The sequence below is a fragment of the Patella vulgata genome, chromosome 8 (assembly GCF_932274485.2).
Source record: "Patella vulgata chromosome 8, xgPatVulg1.2, whole genome shotgun sequence".
NCBI classification, from domain to species: domain Eukaryota; kingdom Metazoa; phylum Mollusca; class Gastropoda; family Patellidae; genus Patella; species Patella vulgata.
The window spans coordinates 12,905,974-12,924,521 of NC_065886.2; the positions used below are offsets into that span (position 1 = coordinate 12,905,974).

At 34.5% G+C, this 18,548-nt stretch overlaps 2 protein-coding genes across 2 annotated transcripts; one reads left to right on the forward strand and one right to left on the reverse strand.

Annotated features, from left to right (window-relative positions):
• LOC126830181 (coiled-coil domain-containing protein 153) lies at nucleotides 1-6,351 on the forward strand. Its single transcript, XM_050560495.2, has 6 exons — nucleotides 1-160; nucleotides 1,091-1,162; nucleotides 1,534-1,653; nucleotides 3,464-3,556; nucleotides 4,287-4,417; nucleotides 5,655-6,351. Exons 1-6 carry the CDS (start codon nucleotides 100-102, stop codon nucleotides 5,781-5,783), a joined length of 606 nt encoding a protein of 201 aa, XP_050416452.2. The 5' UTR covers nucleotides 1-99; the 3' UTR covers nucleotides 5,784-6,351.
• A 1,894-nt stretch (nucleotides 6,352-8,245) lies between these two features.
• Nucleotides 8,246-16,029, reverse strand: LOC126830175 (monocarboxylate transporter 13-like). The gene is made up of 5 exons (XM_050560485.2): nucleotides 15,925-16,029; nucleotides 14,386-14,529; nucleotides 12,890-13,036; nucleotides 9,961-11,031; nucleotides 8,246-9,209 (listed from the first exon to the last, which is right to left on the reverse strand). Exons 1-5 carry the CDS (start codon nucleotides 15,929-15,931, stop codon nucleotides 9,040-9,042), a joined length of 1,539 nt encoding a protein of 512 aa, XP_050416442.2. The 5' UTR covers nucleotides 15,932-16,029; the 3' UTR covers nucleotides 8,246-9,039.
• Between the last annotated feature and the right edge of the window lie 2,519 nt (nucleotides 16,030-18,548).

Here is an 18,548-nt window from a genome sequence, read left to right on the forward strand (position 1 = left end):
TATTCTCCTTACTGCATGTTGCAGCGTGATTAGCAACCGACCCTACTCGATAATTTTTGTGCAATTTTTCTTAATTTGTACCCAAAAATCAAAATCAAAATGCCACCAAAAAAGAAGAAAGGAAAGGGGAAAAAGAAAGGGAAAGGCAAGAAGAAAGATGGTAAGGAATTTAAATCATTATTTTTTCTACAAAAATAATTATGACATTTGACAATATTTTTGTTTTGTTTTCAGTTGTTTTTTTTCGCAAGAATCAGCTGATACTGATGGGCAACTGTCTAGAAAATGATAAGAATCAATCAGTGAATCAGGTCCCGGTTTCACAAAACATTCTCGGGCTTTAGTTAAAGGGACAATAACACTCTTGCTGGCTTGAAAGCTCTAGAAAATAAATAATATCTCTGTCTAAGTACTAGATGTTTAAGTGTCCTACCTGCTGTGTAAATTATCCATTACATCCTATTTTACTTGTCCAGAGGGTTCGAAAATATTTTTAAATCGAAGTTTCATTTCAAAAGGTTTACGTTAGACGTTTCAAACCATTATGTTGAATTTTTCAAAATTTTTAAATAAGGTGTGTTAAGATGAAATTTGTATCATCAATTACTTGAAATATTCTAAAATAGTACAATTTGTTGACCAGAATAAAGATTGGGACATATTATTCAGTTACAACAAGAGTGGTATTGAGCCTTTAAGAATTTACTCAAAATTGTTCGCCTTATTTTAACTAAACTATAGCCCTGTATAAGTTTTATATTATTTATAAAACGTTTGTTGTATCAAATAGTAAATACACCAATTCAATGGGCAATTATAACATGTTACTATGTTAACATTTTTGTGTTTTTGGATCAAAGATATTGAGTAAAGAATACTTTGTGAAGCTGGGGCCTGGATAGGCTATACCTTGCCGGGAAAAGAGGCCCTCAAGTTCAAATTAGCCATAGAAAGATTAGAAGAAAGAGCTATACAGTTTGAATATAGTAGGCCTGCTAGTAGTAAAGCCTAATAAAAATAGCAAAGTTGTTTGTATAGTTTATTAATAAAATAATTGCCATTAAAAACTTGATATCTTTTTTTCTTCCAGATGCTACTTTGATGTTAGAAGATAAATATAAAAGAACAGTTGATGAAATACAGGCTCTAAAAGATCATTTAGGTAAATATCATTTAACATTATAATTATACATCATTTTGACCTAATAAAAAGGTGGGTAGCACTCAACTGAACTATCTTCTTTTTTACTGATCAATGACAAAATCTAGAATTTGCAAAAATTGTTTGTGAAGATAAAAAAAAACATGCACCATACCCATGGACATTAAAATAAATACATTATTGGTACATGTTTCTATCTTGACCAAGTATATAGCCCACCACACCGGTCACAGGACAGTTTGTAATTTAAAGGAAGATAAGATTTATTGCATCAAAATGCCTACAAGAGGCTGCATACATAAAATGAGGGTAGATCAAATTATTTTAAATGACATCTTAAACTTAAATTAATTTTTTATTCTCCATTTTAGCAATACGAAAGGAGTTTACAAGGCGATCAGTTGTTTATAAAGATGAAATGCGTCAAAGAATGCTGGGAGCTGAAGATGATCTGGAAGACCATAAAAAGGATCAAAAGGACATTAGTGCTGGTAATAATTATTTTAATCTTTTGTAAGTTTGTTTTTATTTTTTAAGTCAAGTCGGCTTCATGGCAGACCTGTGACTGCAGTGTACAGGTCAGTGGACACTTCCCCAGATCCATTAACTCGATTTGGTTGTTATATTATTGTTTATTACGTAAAATTTATATTATTTATAAGTTATAACTAAACAGTACAAAACTATGGATATTTACCGTACTTTATATCATTATTTTAGATAACTTCATTATAGAAATGACTGGACAGTACAAGACTATTATTTACACTAGAAGTTTTATTATATATACGACTAGAAAGTGCAAGACTATATTATTTACACTATACAGGGCTGGGGTAATGGTAATGGGTAATGGTAATGGAATGTAATCATTACATTTTTTAAGTAATGAAAATGTAATGAGTAATGGAAGATTTCAAAAGTAATGAGTAATGGAAATGTAATTAATTACATTCCAAAAATCATGTAATAGTCAATTACATTTCAATTACTTTTCAATTACATTTTATGGCATATATAAATATTTCCAAAATGACAAGCCTCAAATTTTATAGCACCAAAGAAGTAATTAAGTGTATCTGACACAAATCCAATTCATTATAATTCTAAAAAAAAGATTTAAATCAGTTTTAAAAAATTATAAGAAAAATCAGAAGGCATTAAACATTTTCTTTTATTACTTTTTATGTAGGAACCCTTTTTAGACATGTAACCTAAGAAGTGGATTTCTGATAAGATGTATATTATAATCAAAGATTAGTACTAATTTGCAGCCAATCAATCAATCAATCAATCAGTCAGTTAGATTAAAAGACAATAGTCTTGCTGCACTTTAATCTTAATCTCAAGGTAACAAGTGACAAACCAAACAATGACCTTTAAGTATCTCATCATTTTATGGTTACTTAAAACTAATATATATTTTGTTTTAGAGTCATGCTGAATAATTTACCATTTATTATACAATATATTATAGAAAAACTATTTGGACTGATTACAATTTTTTAAAAATTACTTAAAATGAAAATACAGTTAATTAACTATAGTTTTGATTCATTTTTCAAGTCATACAGTGAAAATGTCAGTTTTTGTCACCACTGCCCATCACTATAAAATTTGCCTTGATGTTATAATTGTTAGAAATAATAATTCATAAACAAATATCTATTAAGTGAATCAAGGATTAGTTTGAGTTTGATTTTGTAGGTACTTCATGGCAGAAAAATAAGGTTGTCTTTTTAATTTCTATGAAAAACTTTTTTTTGTCACCACTGCCCGTCACTATAAAATTTGCCTTGATGTTATAATTGCTAGAAATAATAATTCATAAACAAATATCTATTAAGTGAATCAAGGATTAGTTTGAGTTTGATTTTGTAGGTACTTCATGGCAGAAAAATAAGGTTGTCTTTTTAATTTCTATGAAAATTTTTTTTTTATTTATATAGTCATAAAGTAATGGGTAATGGTAATTAATTACTTTCAATGTAATGGGTAATGGTAATTAATTATATGGCTAAAAATTAGAAAGTAATTGTAATGATTACATTTAAAAAGTAATGGTAATGTAATTAATTACATTGGCAATGTAATGGCCCCAGCCCTGACACTATAACTAGTATAACTTTATTATAGATACGACTAGATAGTACAAGACTATATTATTTACACTATAACTAGTACAACTTTGTTATAGATACGACTAGACAGTACAAGTCTATATTATTTACATTATAACGTTATTATTGATATGACTAGACAGTACAAGACTATATTATTTACATTATAACTTTTTTATAGATATGACTAGACAGTACAAGACTATGCAAACGGAAATGGGATTAAGGATTCACCAGTTGGAAACTGAATTAGCCAGAACACGTACTAAACTTAGTAAGTAGAGATCAATAAATCATATAGCTTTACAACTTTGATTACCTGTGATGTGTTATGTAATTTATTAATAGAAGTCTTCTAACCCACAATTAAAGGGTATTATTGGAGATTAAATAACGAATTGACAGTTCTTACTATAATAGTTAGAAAATAAATAGCGTAAATAGAATATGCTGAAAATTTCAGTCAAATTGCTCCACTCTGAACCGAGATATTAGCTTTTGAATTTTAGGCTAGCTTTGATCACCATTACTAAAGTTGGTACGATAAACTACAAAGTCTTGATTATCCATTTTTACGTTTAATTATTTTTCAAAAAAAGTATTCCAATCCGATAAATATGGTAGGTTAGCGATGGCATCGAGAGTTGATTATGGTCTGGATAAGTTAATTATCATGTCTAATTAATAATTTAGATATTATTTCAGGCCTAAGGAAAGACCTGCAATAGTCATATTTAGCTCTTACATATTGTAGCCTATGTTTTAAGAGGCATTAGTGCTTATGGAATGTGTGATGTTATAGGTGTTTCATAAATAAACTTTTTTTAAAATTAGATGATGTTTAAAATTTTAGATTTATTTTGTGGTTTTCAAGGAGTTCAACAAAAGCCCTTGACAAATATCTTAGTCTAAAGAGATGATTGCTTGGATGAGTGTGAGACATAATTTCATTAGAAATGACAAGACAGGCTAGACAACTATGTTAACATAATATTATATTTCAGCTGATACAGAACTTCAGCTAAAAAAGACAAAGGAAGAGAAAGACAAGAAAATACAAGATAGAGAATTAACTATCAGTGAATTAAAACTAAAGATGAACAGTATGGAGAAGGATTATGAAGCATGCTTACGAGTAAGTGCATGATAAAAGGACCAAAGCCCCACCCTCTACCTGGTAACCTACCTTACAATAGAAATGATGATCGCCCGATTTTTTAAGTTTTTTGATAGGGTAACCTACTAAAATTGTGAAATCTGACAACTGTTATAAGTTTATGAGAAAGCCACCCAGTATGAGTTTAGAAGTATATGAAGATGCAGGCAATCTGATTAAAGCACAGATCCTATTTCGTTTCGTTTTTTTATAGTTCCAAATTTTGTTTTATTTGTCTGTACTACACTAGAATCTGGAAGAGTTGTTATATAACCTACGTTCTGGATGGCATGAGGGATTAGCCAATGAAACCATGCACGGAACTGTGGATAAACCACTAGAAACACCAACGCGGATTAATTATTCAATGTCTGGCATTATAGGGTCCCAAGCCATTCCTACGACCTCGATGCGGCCTTCAACTACAGATCTTCATGTAGTGTAGGCCATCGAAAGTATAAAAACACGAAACGAAATATAGATCTGTATTTTAATCAAATTGAGATGCAAGTGGCATATTTAATATAGTGACAGTAACTAAGTTTGGTGCCAGAAATTAGATCTTCTGCTATTCTGGTTTCATGAAATTCATGTATTAAAACCTAGATTCACAGCTTGTGCATCTTCAATAGAAGGCTTCATCTCGCTTTAACTCTATACATCTTATCAAGGCCTTCATGTAATACCCTGGATGTTTTATCACTAATTTCAATTGGCTACTGACCAAGCTGGGGAGCGTATCAGATTCCTCGATCATCACAAATACCAAGGCTCTCACTTTCCAACTAAAATGTCTACCTTTGATAATAGAGTTGCAAAGTTCAAGGATCGTTGAATGTCAAGGTTTTCGTGGAGGTCGCTATATTTGATTTGAGCCTGTTTGTGTCACAACTTCTGATTGGACACTACTAGTACTGTTCAGGTGTGTGCGGTAAATGGAGATAACATAAGCTAAAAGTTCAGGAATTGTAAAGCAATCTAGCAACGTCCAGATGTTGTAAAACCCACAGTCGTTTCTTCAGGAACAAGTTGGTTGTGGGACTGCAGGAGTGTGTACAATTAATAGCAATTATTTCAAATTTCAAACAGTACTTCATTGACCCCCCCCCCCCCTCCCAATGAAATGAATGGCCAGGTCCTTCAATCTCTGCTATCCCCTTTCTGCCACTGTGAAGATGTATATTAATTATTGTTGTTTAATTATTTCTTTTTACAGCAAGCATTCGATCTCCTAGTAGACAAAGTAGAATCATCCAAAAAACTGTGGGAAGAAAAATCTACAACAATACAAGCTAAAAATAAACAAGTGCTTCTAGAATTTGGTCTTAATCCTTTAGAAATATAATCTACATTTGTATGTAAAGAACAAATTAGTGATGAGTGTTGTGCAGGTAGCAGTGTATTATTATCTTGGTAGTATGGAATCAACTTGATACTACTTCTATAATGTCTAACATTTGAGAGAATTCCCGGATTCTTCTGTTTCTAATTATAACTGTACTGGAAATATCTCTTTAAGAGTCTGTTAGACTTACATTATTAGATGTCTATGACATTTGAGACAATTCCTGGATTCTTCTGTTTCTAATTATAACTGTACTGGAAAGATCTCTTTAATTAAGGGAGTCTGTTAGACTTACATATTATTAAATGTCTAACATTTGAGAGAATTCCTGGACTGATCACTTGGTTGATCCACTGTGTAATATAACTGCTCTGGAAATATCTCTTTAAGATCATGTTAGACTTATGTTTTGTTTAGCAATCTTTAGGTATTTTATAAATAAAATATATGTTTATTGTTTAGAGAAAAGAATTGTGATATATATTGTAAATAATGATTATTATGATATTTCCTCTTAATATATGTAATATTGATAATGTTATTTATTAAAAACATTTTTTATACTAGATATATTTGTAATTTATCATCTGATCCTGTTTATCTAAAAGAGTGTTTTCACTTCAAAATATTGCTAGCCTAAGGTGTTCTAAGGTTTAATTGTTTGTTGATTTCCCCTTTTCACTGGTACAGTTCCGAGAGCCTGTCAAGGACAGCTGTCTAGTTGTTCGGATGGGACGAAAAACGAGGTCCTGTGTATACATTGGCGTGCATGTAAAAGATCCCTTGTCAGTTGGAATTCGGTATAAGAGTAGGCCATAGTGCCGCTGCCAAGGCAAAATTTCCCTCATAGCACACTGTATGGCTTATGCCCGTCTTCATTAGCCCAGTCGGAGTAGGATAGTAGGAAGTTAAACCCCATTTCAGTTCTGTTTAGTGAATTGGTTGAAATTCTAATTTATGATATTTAAATAGACTGACAGGTAAATTTCCTCCCAGTTAGTATATAATATTATATAGTATATAATAGAATTGGAAATAAGATTGAAGTAAGAGCCCTGGTCCAAACCACTTAAAGTAGCTATTTTTAAGTCTTTAACTCAATATCGACATTGAAAACACGAATTATTTGTCAATTTAAATCAGCATTGATGTTGTGATCTTACCGATACACGATGAGCTTCCGACATTGATAATCACACTTCCAAATTCAAAAATAAATATATGATTAAGGCATAAAAACTATGCCATAGAGAAGCCAACAGTATCTTTGCTATCAGACAGGCAAAACTTAAGTCAATATTTTGGGGGTTTGGTTTAGGAATTCTTTGCTTTGGCCCCAAATGAGTTCACTGTAAGTAACCTTCATTGTATTTAAAGCCCCCAACATACATATGTCTGCTAGATATAGCTTTGGAAGAATTAGAGTTAAATATAGAGTTTTTAGATCCCAGAATTAAGCCACGCCACAAGATAAATGTACTTCAGTAGCACGACAATTTTTCACAAAGCTAGGATTAATTTCAACTCTATTTCCATTAAACATAATATATTTTGTAAATTCCAGGAATTCTAAGTTATTCATTTTGGATATTAAGACATAACACGGGCATAATTTTGTAGGATTCCGACAAGTTAGTTTCCTTCCAGATATAATGTCAGGGACTCGGGGCCATATGGCGTAAATCGTGCTGACAGTTCCACTCCACACCAACAATATGAGTAAACCGTGCTGGCAGTTCCACTCCACACCTACAATATGGCGTAAATCCTGCTGACGGTTTCACTCCACACCAACAATATGGCGTAAATCGTGCTGACAGTTCCACTCCACACCAACAATATGGCGTAAATCGTGCTGACAGTTTCACTCCACACCAACAATATGAGTAAACCGTGCTGGCAGTTCCACTCCACACCTACAATATGGCGTAAATCGTGCTGACGGTTCCACTCCACACCAACAATATGGCATAAATCATGCTGACAGTTCCACTCCACACCAACAATATGGCGTAAATCGTGCTGACGGTTCCACTCCACACCAACAATATGGCGTAAATCGTGCTAGCGGTTCCACTCCACACCAACAATAGTGGTAAATCATGCTGGCGGTTCCACGCCATACCAACAATATGGCGTAAATCGTGCTGGCGGTTCCACGCCACATCAACAATATAGCGTAACTCGTGCTGGCGGTTCCACGCCACATCAACAATATGGCGTAAATCGTGCTGGCGGTTCCACGCCACATCAACAATATAGCGTAAATCGTGCTGACAGTTCCACTCCACACCAACAATATGGTGTAAATCGTGCTGACGGTTCCACTCCACACCACCTATCTCTGTATAAACAGAAAACAAACTTGTTTGATTTTAAACCTTATAAATACTTTTAATAAGTAAATTATAAAATAAAACTATAGGTAAAAAATCACATTATCGACAATATAGTTTGTCGATTCATAATATATTTCAATATAAACGTTTCAAAAATAAAATATATCGTTATGAAAATTTGAGACTTCATTGTCGGATGTTTGACCATAATGGGCGCTCATAATCGTTGTGTACTTTTCCGATTTTTGAAATTAAAAATCATTTTAATCAAAGGCGCACCATTTGTCTCTACCTGGTGGGGGAAGTCGAACTCATGCTAATTTGTGGTAGGCTCATGCTAATTTGTCCACCTGTCCCCAGCTCTGCTCTGGACTGCAAATACTGTTTTGGTATCACAAGATTTAAATTAAAACAGAAAGATTTTAATTACATACGAGTAGAAACTCGTCTTATTTCGAACTAACGAGATCGTTGGTAGAAGGTGAAACTCCTGGACCGTATATTAATTTATTGCTCTACACGGTTTAACATATAATTAAATCGTTTAAGAGACACTTATTTTACAAAATCTTCAAATTCTGGATTGAAAATACGATGACACCGAATAACCTCAATCTTAAAGGATAATGTTGTCCACCAGTTTTACATAGATTAAACAGATTACAAATAAGTACAGATCTTTACTATGGTTGAACCGTAACGCCTACCCACGAGTTCCGGGTGTGACTATATATTGTCTTCTTCAGAAGACGAGGAGTTGTAAAATGAAACTGAAAGGATGTCAGTTCGAACCTGAATATCCAAACCAAGAAAGCATTTTTTATTTACATGGATACCATGATCAGACATTCTCGACAACATGTTCATGTGGATATTATTGTTAAAATGAATGAAATCGGGTACACCAAACAGCCTTTTCAATCATCATCTTCTATTTTCGCCACACTAATGCCGGGAGTTGCCTTTGCCTTTTTACGATGGCGTCTTACTAGTGGTTCCATTAATAAAATTAGAGCAGTAACAAAGGCAGTAGCACCGAGAAACTGATAGGCAGCAACATAGCTCCCTGTCACATCCCGTAATAGACCTGAAAATATTTTTTTGAATTTTAAAAGCCATGTAACATTGGAATAATATTAATTAAATCCTGGTAGCGGTTACCTGTCGGGTTGTCGTGTCGGAACTTATAATATGTCCCTATCTCTTCATGTGGGTCACGGTGGCTAAGTGGGTAAGACGCTGGCTCGCTAGCCTGGAGGTCGGGTGTTCGATCCCTGCATTGGCCGAGAAGGTTCATGCAGACTTCCTGGCGTGGTTTCCCCTTGTCAGTGATGCAGAATGGAGGGCCTGACAAGGACAGTTGTCTAGTCGTTCGGTTGGAACGAAAAACCGAGGTCCCATGTGCACATTGGCGTGCACGTTAAAGATCCCTTGGCAGTTGAAATTCGATATAAGAGTAGGCCGTAGCGCCGCTGCCCGGGCAAAATTTCCCTCATAGCACACTGTATGGCGTATGCCCGTCTTCATTAGTCCAGTTTAGGAGCAGAACAGTAGGACGTTAAACCCCATTTCATTTCATTTCCTATCTCTTTATATTAAGATTATCGCGTAAGAGTTTCATTACTAGCAATACCCTACTCCTTGTCACGTACAACCAGGGATTCGAAACCACGCCAGTTGACTCAATGACAGGCCTAATGATACGTGCTAACCATTCGGACACCCAACCCCCCAAATTGCTATGGTGTATTTGATAAAATCAATCTTCGTTATCTTTTCATACAAATTCCTGTAAAAGAACTTTGCTTTGTCACCTTGGGGAGATTTGTTATACTTACCTAATAATGGAAACATTGCTACACTAGATATTCCACCATACAGCTGCACAAAACCTAACACAGGACTTAATTTAGCTAATCCCACTATATCTATCAATATGACAGTTAATAACGCAAAATAAGCACCAGAAAATAACCCCATCACTACTGTAAACACCACAAGCCGGGGGAAATCTGTACAAAATCCAACAAATTGAAAAGAAACCCCGAGAATAATCAACGATATAATCACAATATTCTGTTTTCTTATCCAGTTTTTATCAGCTATTATTCCAATGATAAATCTACTACATAGATCAACTGCTGCTAGCACCATGAGGAGGTTGGAGGATTGAGTACTGTGTAGACCCATCTCTTTATTTAGAGGCGGTAATAAAAGGCCCCCGGTACCAACTGCAATTGGTCCAAAGAATGTAAAGGCCGATATGATCAGGAAACGATAGTCTTGGAATAATCTGAAGTCAAACACTCTGATGAGCTTTAGAAAAAGTCCTGGAATGGATTTGGTTACTATTTCACTCTTATCCTTTTCCTGGTCCACGATTCTTCGATTTTGAACACTTAATTGTAACACACTATCTAGGAGTATAACTTTGTTAATATGAGAAACACTGGCCGATTTAGATATAGATTCGTCCAAATTTTTATCTAAAGGAAATCTTTTATCAACAACAATATTATTTTCGCTGTTGCTTAATATTTTGGGTGCCACAAGGGTTGAGCGACCGGCAATAAGATTTAAGCCATAGAAAGAACCAACGTCCGCCACTGCGAGAGTAGCATCAATAGTGACAGCTGTTTCAGAGCATTCCTCATCTGTTTGCATTTCTTTAGGTTTTAACGGACGAAATAAACAAGCAAATGGAATAATATTAAACATTAGACCACCGTATATTAATAAAGCCCCACTATATCCTTCTGTATCCAGTAGATAGTTTAACATAGGTGCAAACAGCATACCTCCTAAACTGGATCCACAGGTGGCAAAAGCTGTGGCAAAGGAACGGTATTTATTAAAATATTGACCTAATATTACAAAGGTTGGACTGAATACCATTCCATGAGCAGCACCTGAAAAATTCAAATTAGGGGAGGGAGGTTAGCATTCACTTAGTTTGGGATTATCAAATAATTGGCCTGAAAACCCAGGAGGTTACAATACGACCCTACTTAAGATACTTGAATAGATGACAGGCTGTATGATCAACAGCCCAGCCCCACCCACCCCACCCCCGACTGTATGATCAACAGACACCCCCCCCCCCCCAACCCGCTACAAGCCAACAACAAGACTCCTCGAATTGTTATGGCTATACGTATTTTTTATGTTAATCTACTTAGAGTGTTGAGACAAACAAATGTTTCGACAAATTCTGTGGAATAATAAAAATTAAAAAAAAATAAATAAATAAAACCCACACAGGTGTTTTAGAATTGGTGCGCATGTTCGGCCTCGTACGGACTGAAATCTGCAACCTAGCACAACCCAAACCACCCAAAGTCATTTTTAGATTAACTCCCGATACATTAATTGTGTTTCGTTGTTACGTTTATCTCTTTAGCAGAAGCATACTGAAAACCCCCAAGACATGAAGTAGGCATCGATTGTCATAATTATTATGTGAATTCATAAAGGGCCGTTTTATTAAGCATCAAGGAAATAGAAGCAAAGCGTTTCCATAAGAGCAGACTGGTATGTCCCCATGTCCAATTAAGCAGGAGGTATTTTTTATCTGTAACAATATTTACCATGGAATTACACTTTTCATTCTACAGATATTTGTTCGTGACTCTACGATCATGTCGTCCAGAAAGTAGTAACATTAAGTGATAACGTAATACAAGATTTTATATAATATAATAATATATATATATATGTCAACCGGGCATTCGTCGGTCATGGTTAAATTGGACAAACTTTTGACCTTTTGATGAACTTATATTCTATACATGAACTGTAGTGTAAATTAATATATTTCCCCAGCACTCTTTAACAAACAAAACTTTAAATATTTCTGATATCACCTGTCTTAATTGTATTTATTCAGAAATGCAAGAATCTCACCAGGGGGTGTTTAGATGATTACAATGAGAGGGTGGGATAGAGGAAGTAGATGGGGGGAGGGGGGGCGGACCGAATACCAACAAAACCGAAAACAACCCCTGTTAGTGTAGGGTGCTTACAGAATATCAGTGACAGTGGCTAAACCTCCACGAAACACAATCTGATTAAATATAGATCTATACTTCGTTTCGTTTTTTTATACATTCGATGGCCTATAGTATATGATTAAAATACAGATCTATATTTCGTTTCGTTTTTTATACTTTTGATGGCCTACACTACATAGAGATCTGACAAGTTGTTTTGGGAGGTCGCGTCAGTGGTCATAAAAGCGACTTTTGACACTATGACGTCAGCCATTTGATTAACCAATCAGCATTGATGTTTGTAGTAGATAACCCATAGTTCCATGCACCTCACGCCTAATGCTCGCCGTAACAGACCGTTTCATTGGCTAGTCCGTCACATCATCTAGAACACGTCAATGATAACAACTCTTCCAGATCCTAGTGTAGTAAAGACAAGTAAACCAAAATTATGAATTATAAAAAAAACGAAACAAAATAGGATTTGTGTTTTATTCAGTTTTCACGAAACATTGATGTACTCTGAATTCCGATGGTGTTCCCCTGAATATTACAGAAAAGTTTTAAGCTAAATCACTCCAAATCTGACCTGTCCAGGATTTATAAGGCAACGTGATAAGGCAATGTATGTGTGAAAAATAGAGGCGTGATTCATAAATTTGACATGGTCCCCAGTAAGTTGGAATGTTGGGCGTTTAAAATACGTTTTGCATTTAACAGGGACAATGATTTTAAAGGGCTGATTTTTTTTCTGCTAAATATCGAGATTTGCACGTACCTGCTAATATACACTCTGTCAGTATAACATAAGTTATGTCAGATGCAAACACCTTTAAAATAACATTGATACCATAAATAAATCCCCCTACAGCTACTACTGATCGAACAGTTATAAATTCTAATATAATATTATGTACCAATAGAGCTGTAATATAAATACTGATATAAATACTAATATTATGTAGCAATAAAGTTGTAATATAAATACTAATATAACTACTAATATAATATTATATACCAATAAAGTTGTAATATAAATACTAATATAACTACTAATATAATATTATATACCAATAAAGATGTAATATAAATTATACTCATATAACACCATTACCATTACTGATATAAATGCTAATGTAATACCATGCTTTGCTCTAATAAAGATATCATATTATAATATTAATACAAGCAACGCTTTAGCCTGACCGACTATTGGCTTTAACCTTTAAGGGACATTATTAACCTAGCCTTATAAATGACAAGACTGGTCATTTATACAAATGCCAATGTGAAAATTTACTCAAATGAGATAAAACGTGTATAGTTACGCCGTTGGAAATATCACTTGTTAGTAATAAATGACAGAAGAAATTAGACCCTTAATTTTCAACCAAGAGTTAAGAAATGAAAGAAAAAACCTTGCTACTTAATTAGTACTTCCTACTTAAACATGCATTATGCAAGAGCAAAATCTGCTCATTACAAGTCTTTCTTTAGGCCTGAAATGTTATCTAAATTATCAATTAGACATTAATTAACTTATCCAGACCATAATAAACTCTCGATGTCAAGGCTAGCCTACGATGTTGGCTGGATTAGATTCTTATATGCCGCTAACGGCCGTTGATAATTAAATCAGAAAAAGTGGATAATCGAGACTATGCTGTTTATATTAATGATTTTAGTAATGATGACCGAGACTATGCAAAAATTTCACCCGCTTCTTTCTCGGCTCATAGTGGATCAATTTGACTGAAATTTTCAGCAAATTACCTTTACACTATCTACTTTTTAACTATTATAGCGAGAACTGCCATCTCTTTATCTTATCTCCCATAATGTATCTTTAATTACTAGGATAAATTAATATGCATTGATTGTCATTTATTCAAAATCTGTAAAATACTATGTCAAAATTCCAATAGCACACAGATACGATAACATGGAATCATATGTTCCGTGTGATGTGGCATAGTGTATTTCATTTCCATTCAATTGTAAATTATTTAAATAAAACAATATTATGTACGGATGACAGGTTTTAATTAAAGGCGTTTCCTACAGCGCTCTGGCGTATGACAGTTCAGCTCAAATAAATATTCAATATTTGCACAGAAAATATATGTGAGCATATTCTTCGTGATGAAAACCAATGAGGTGGGGGTAAGTTTCGACAGCTACAGCCAACACAGTTATGAAATCCGTTTGTAAGTGTTACGAAATGTTTGTTTTGCAGAATATAGGTTGGTAACTTAGTTAATATTATACTGTTACCTGTTATAGATTGTACTCCACAGCTAAACCCCATAGTTAAAGCTGTCGTCACTGCAGATGTCTCAAATCTTTCTCGGTATTCCACAAATAAAATTCCAAACGTTCTTATATAACCCATACACAAGGTATTGGTCATGAAACATGCTGAAAACCCCCAAAACAAATCAACAAAATTCTAAGCATTAAGAAGTATTTGGATCGATCGATCATGGAATTCTACAAAGTTAACTTCTGTTTGCTACCTTAAACATACATTATGCGAGAGCTAAATCTGCCTATTGCAGGCCTTTCTTTAGGCCTGAAATGTAATCTATATTATTAATTAGACATTAATTAACTTATCCAGACCATAATCAACTCTAGACATTGGCGTACGAGCTGGGGGGGCCGGGGGGGGGGGGGGCACCAAATGCTGGGAAAATTTGGGCACACAATTGTACTTTGTAAAAGTTGTATAAAAAAATATTGTGTTCTTGAATGCGTCCAATTTAACAGCGAATTTAAATTCAGAGTGTCTATAGTTAGGCAATTAAATAGAAATCTTAAGACTCGAACCCTCTATTGTTTGGAGTACAGTAAGCCACAAATTACAGTTACATAAACAACTGTTTTTAGTTGTGTATATTACAAGTAAATAAAATTTACTTCTTTTTTATTGATGATTTAGAAATTAAGAACTTATTCATCGCAAAAGAGATATTATGAATCTTATGTAACATACTAAGAACCTAACTACATTTTTGGGTCACCCCCCCCCCCCCGCCCCCAGTAAAAAATTTCCCCGTACGCCTATGACTCTAGATGGCATCGCTAGCCTACGATATTTACTGGATTACAATCCGATCTGCTGCTCAACGCTCACTGATGATTAAATCAAAAACATGGATAATTGAGACTGTTTTTATCGTGCAGACTTTAGTCATGATGATCGAGGCTAAGCCTAAAATGCAATCACTAAATTCTCGGTTCAAAAAATTCCCTTTACATTATCTAGTTTTTAACTATTATAGTGAGAACTGCCAGCTCTTTATCTAATGTCCCATAATGCATCTTTAACTTGTAAGTCTAAGTACAAACGTTATATGCACGGTGGTTTAAATTTTATTATAAAAGACAATATCTGCTGTTCTATACCTTATTCTGGGACTGGGCAAGAGTAATATGCAATTATTATTTTTTTTAAAAAAAACCAAACAACCAAACAGTACAGACAATACAAATGTATATTCAACTGAAATGATAGTGGATATATTCGGAATACAAGCTGTTACATTGTAATATGTCGTCAGTTCGATCCAACGATGTCTATTGGCAAGGATTAGGGTCGTATGCCACATTAACGAAATAAAAATTAAATTGCTAGTCCGGAAATGATTTACTTGTGTTAAGTGATTAGGAACATTGTATGTCGAAAGATATTTAAGTGTAATCGATTAATAGTCAGTCACAAAATGCACATTCAAACAATACAATGTTTTTGTGTGTTTTTTTTTCTTACAATATAAAAAATAACAATTCAAGCCATTAAGAAATTCTTACCAAACATAATAACCCATGCCCAACCATGATCTATAGGTGATTCCTTTCCTTTGTCAACTTTACCATTATCATCAATTAATGGCGAACTTTTGTTGATATCTTTTCCCTCCATTGTTCTGGTCTAATAATAGATAGAGAAACAGTCTGGTTCAGTGTGTATATAAACAAAACAACACAACGTTCTAGCGTAGCGTATTCTCGAATCAGTATCACACAGTTGGCTTGTGGGCAATTAGAATAGGTTTAGTTATATGCTTGTGTATTCTAATTATGTTAACCTATATTCCAAATCATACTCAATATCCGACAGCTTATCTATAAAGAAATGCGTTCATGTTAATATCGTCAAGCCTACGGTTAGGGTATGCTGTAGTTTAAGACACATTTTAAAGAGATATAATCACTAGAAAACATGTATCATTTTGGCCAGGGTTTTTTGTTTATTGTATTTTGGTTTGTCTGACGAATGCCTCGGGTGACCGTGCCTAGGTCATGTTTTTTTCTCAGAATTTCTAATACGATATCTAAAAAACAAATCCCTGTTTTCCTACAGATTCCGTGCTGAAATACTACCACTGCCACTACTAAGCAAAGTTCACCTGTGTCTTTAAACCACCTACAAATGGAACGTTTGTTTTACCATTACACTATACACCCGCATGCCATACCACGAAACTATTATTAGGGAAGTACAGGAGTCACGTGTATGTTTGACTTATATGTATAGGTTATAACGCAAATAAAATGAAATGAAATGAAATGGAGTTTAGCGTCCTACGTACTGTTCTGCATACGTCATACAGTGTGCTATGAGGGAAATTTTGCCCGGACAGCGGCACTACGGCCTACTCTTTATATCGAATTCCAAATGTCGAGGGATCTTTTACGTGCACGCCAATGTGGACCTCCGTCCTGCATCTCTGACAAGGGGGAACCACGCCGAAAAATCTGGATGAACTTTCTCGGCCAATGCAGAACACCCGACCTCCAGGCTTGCAATCGCGAGCCAGCGTCTTAAAGCCACTTTATAGCAACAAAACTAATTCTTACTTACGCTCTATCACTAACCGTCGTAATTGACTTGAATTGAATTCGAATTTACTTCTCTAACGTGGTCGTTTAAACGTCGAGAAGATTTAAGCCGTTTAATCACATATTAGCCGTTTCAACAACTTAATATTGTGTGATAAAATAAGTGTTGGTATCCACAATGGGTATAATCCTACGTAGAAATCAAATTAACTTTTGTGGGTAACCATATATGAATACCATACCGGTACACTATTCTGGGGCTCCATGGGCTTTTATGTCGAGAGCAAAATCTGACTTACCTTTCCAACCTCTAAACACTTATTTCATCAAACAAAATGAAGTGGTTTAAAGACAGAGAGAGAATTGGTGCTTAACGTGCAATCGACACAATATAATTCTTTTAAATTGGTCTTCTGTCATGTTGCCCATGTAATGATAAATCTCCCATAGAGCAAACATTCACATTTTCTTAAAAGAAAAAATCAAATAATTACCCCACAACAACCGTTTAATACAATTATGAATACGGCTCTATCCAGTTTTGAAAGGCGAGATGGCATAATTTCGATCAGCATATAAAAGAAAAGTCCCAGATGTTACAGGACATAATTTGAAACACGTGGGTTGAGCTGCAAAGAAATTGCCTATTGACCGTACTTGAAAGTTGCTAAAAGCCTTGTCCACAATCCGTCGTACCTGTTTTGATAGTAGTGGTGGGACGATACATCGATACGTATCGGGATCGCTATACAGAGGTTGGCGATATATACTGTATCATTTTAGCATTGGGTATCGCGATATATCGCCGAGCAATTAGACATATTGCGTTTTTTTAAGTATCGTCTACTTTACTCACTGAAATTGTTTGAAATAAATGATTCTCTGTTCAAAGTTTCTTTCAATAATACTGTCGGATGTTCTACATGGTGTAGGCGTAATTTATTACCACCATCACCGGCGTCCCAACGGTACTTGCATCTTGCATTTTCAGAGTGAAGCCGCATTCCATGATGTATTTAATTACTACTGTAAGTTACGTGACGGTTCCACTCCACTGACTTAAATCGTAGTAACTTTTCCACTCCACGCCAACAATATGGCGTAAATCATGCTGACGGTTCCACTCGGCACCAACTATCTCTATATAAACAGAAAACAAACTTGTTTGATTTTAAACCTTATAAATACTTTTAATAAGTAAATTATAAAATAAAACTATAGGTATAAATTTATATTATCGACAATATAGGTTGTGGATTCATAAATATTTCTCAATAAAATACATGTTAACGTTTCAAAAAAAAACTATATCGTTATGAAAATTTGAGACGTCATTGTCGGATGTTTGACCATAATGGGCGTTCATAATCGTTGTGTACTTTTGCGATTTTTAAAATTAAAAATCATGTTAATTAAACGGTATAAATATCAGATAAAAATAATAAAACAAGATAACTAGTCATCACCATCCCGCGCCCTAGCACTTGTTTGGAAGGCATAATGAGAAACAATTTCTTGGAAGATCAATGGGACTAGTCAGACGAGTCATTTACTCTGATCACAGTAGCTCAGCAAGGCAGGGTCGCTACTCC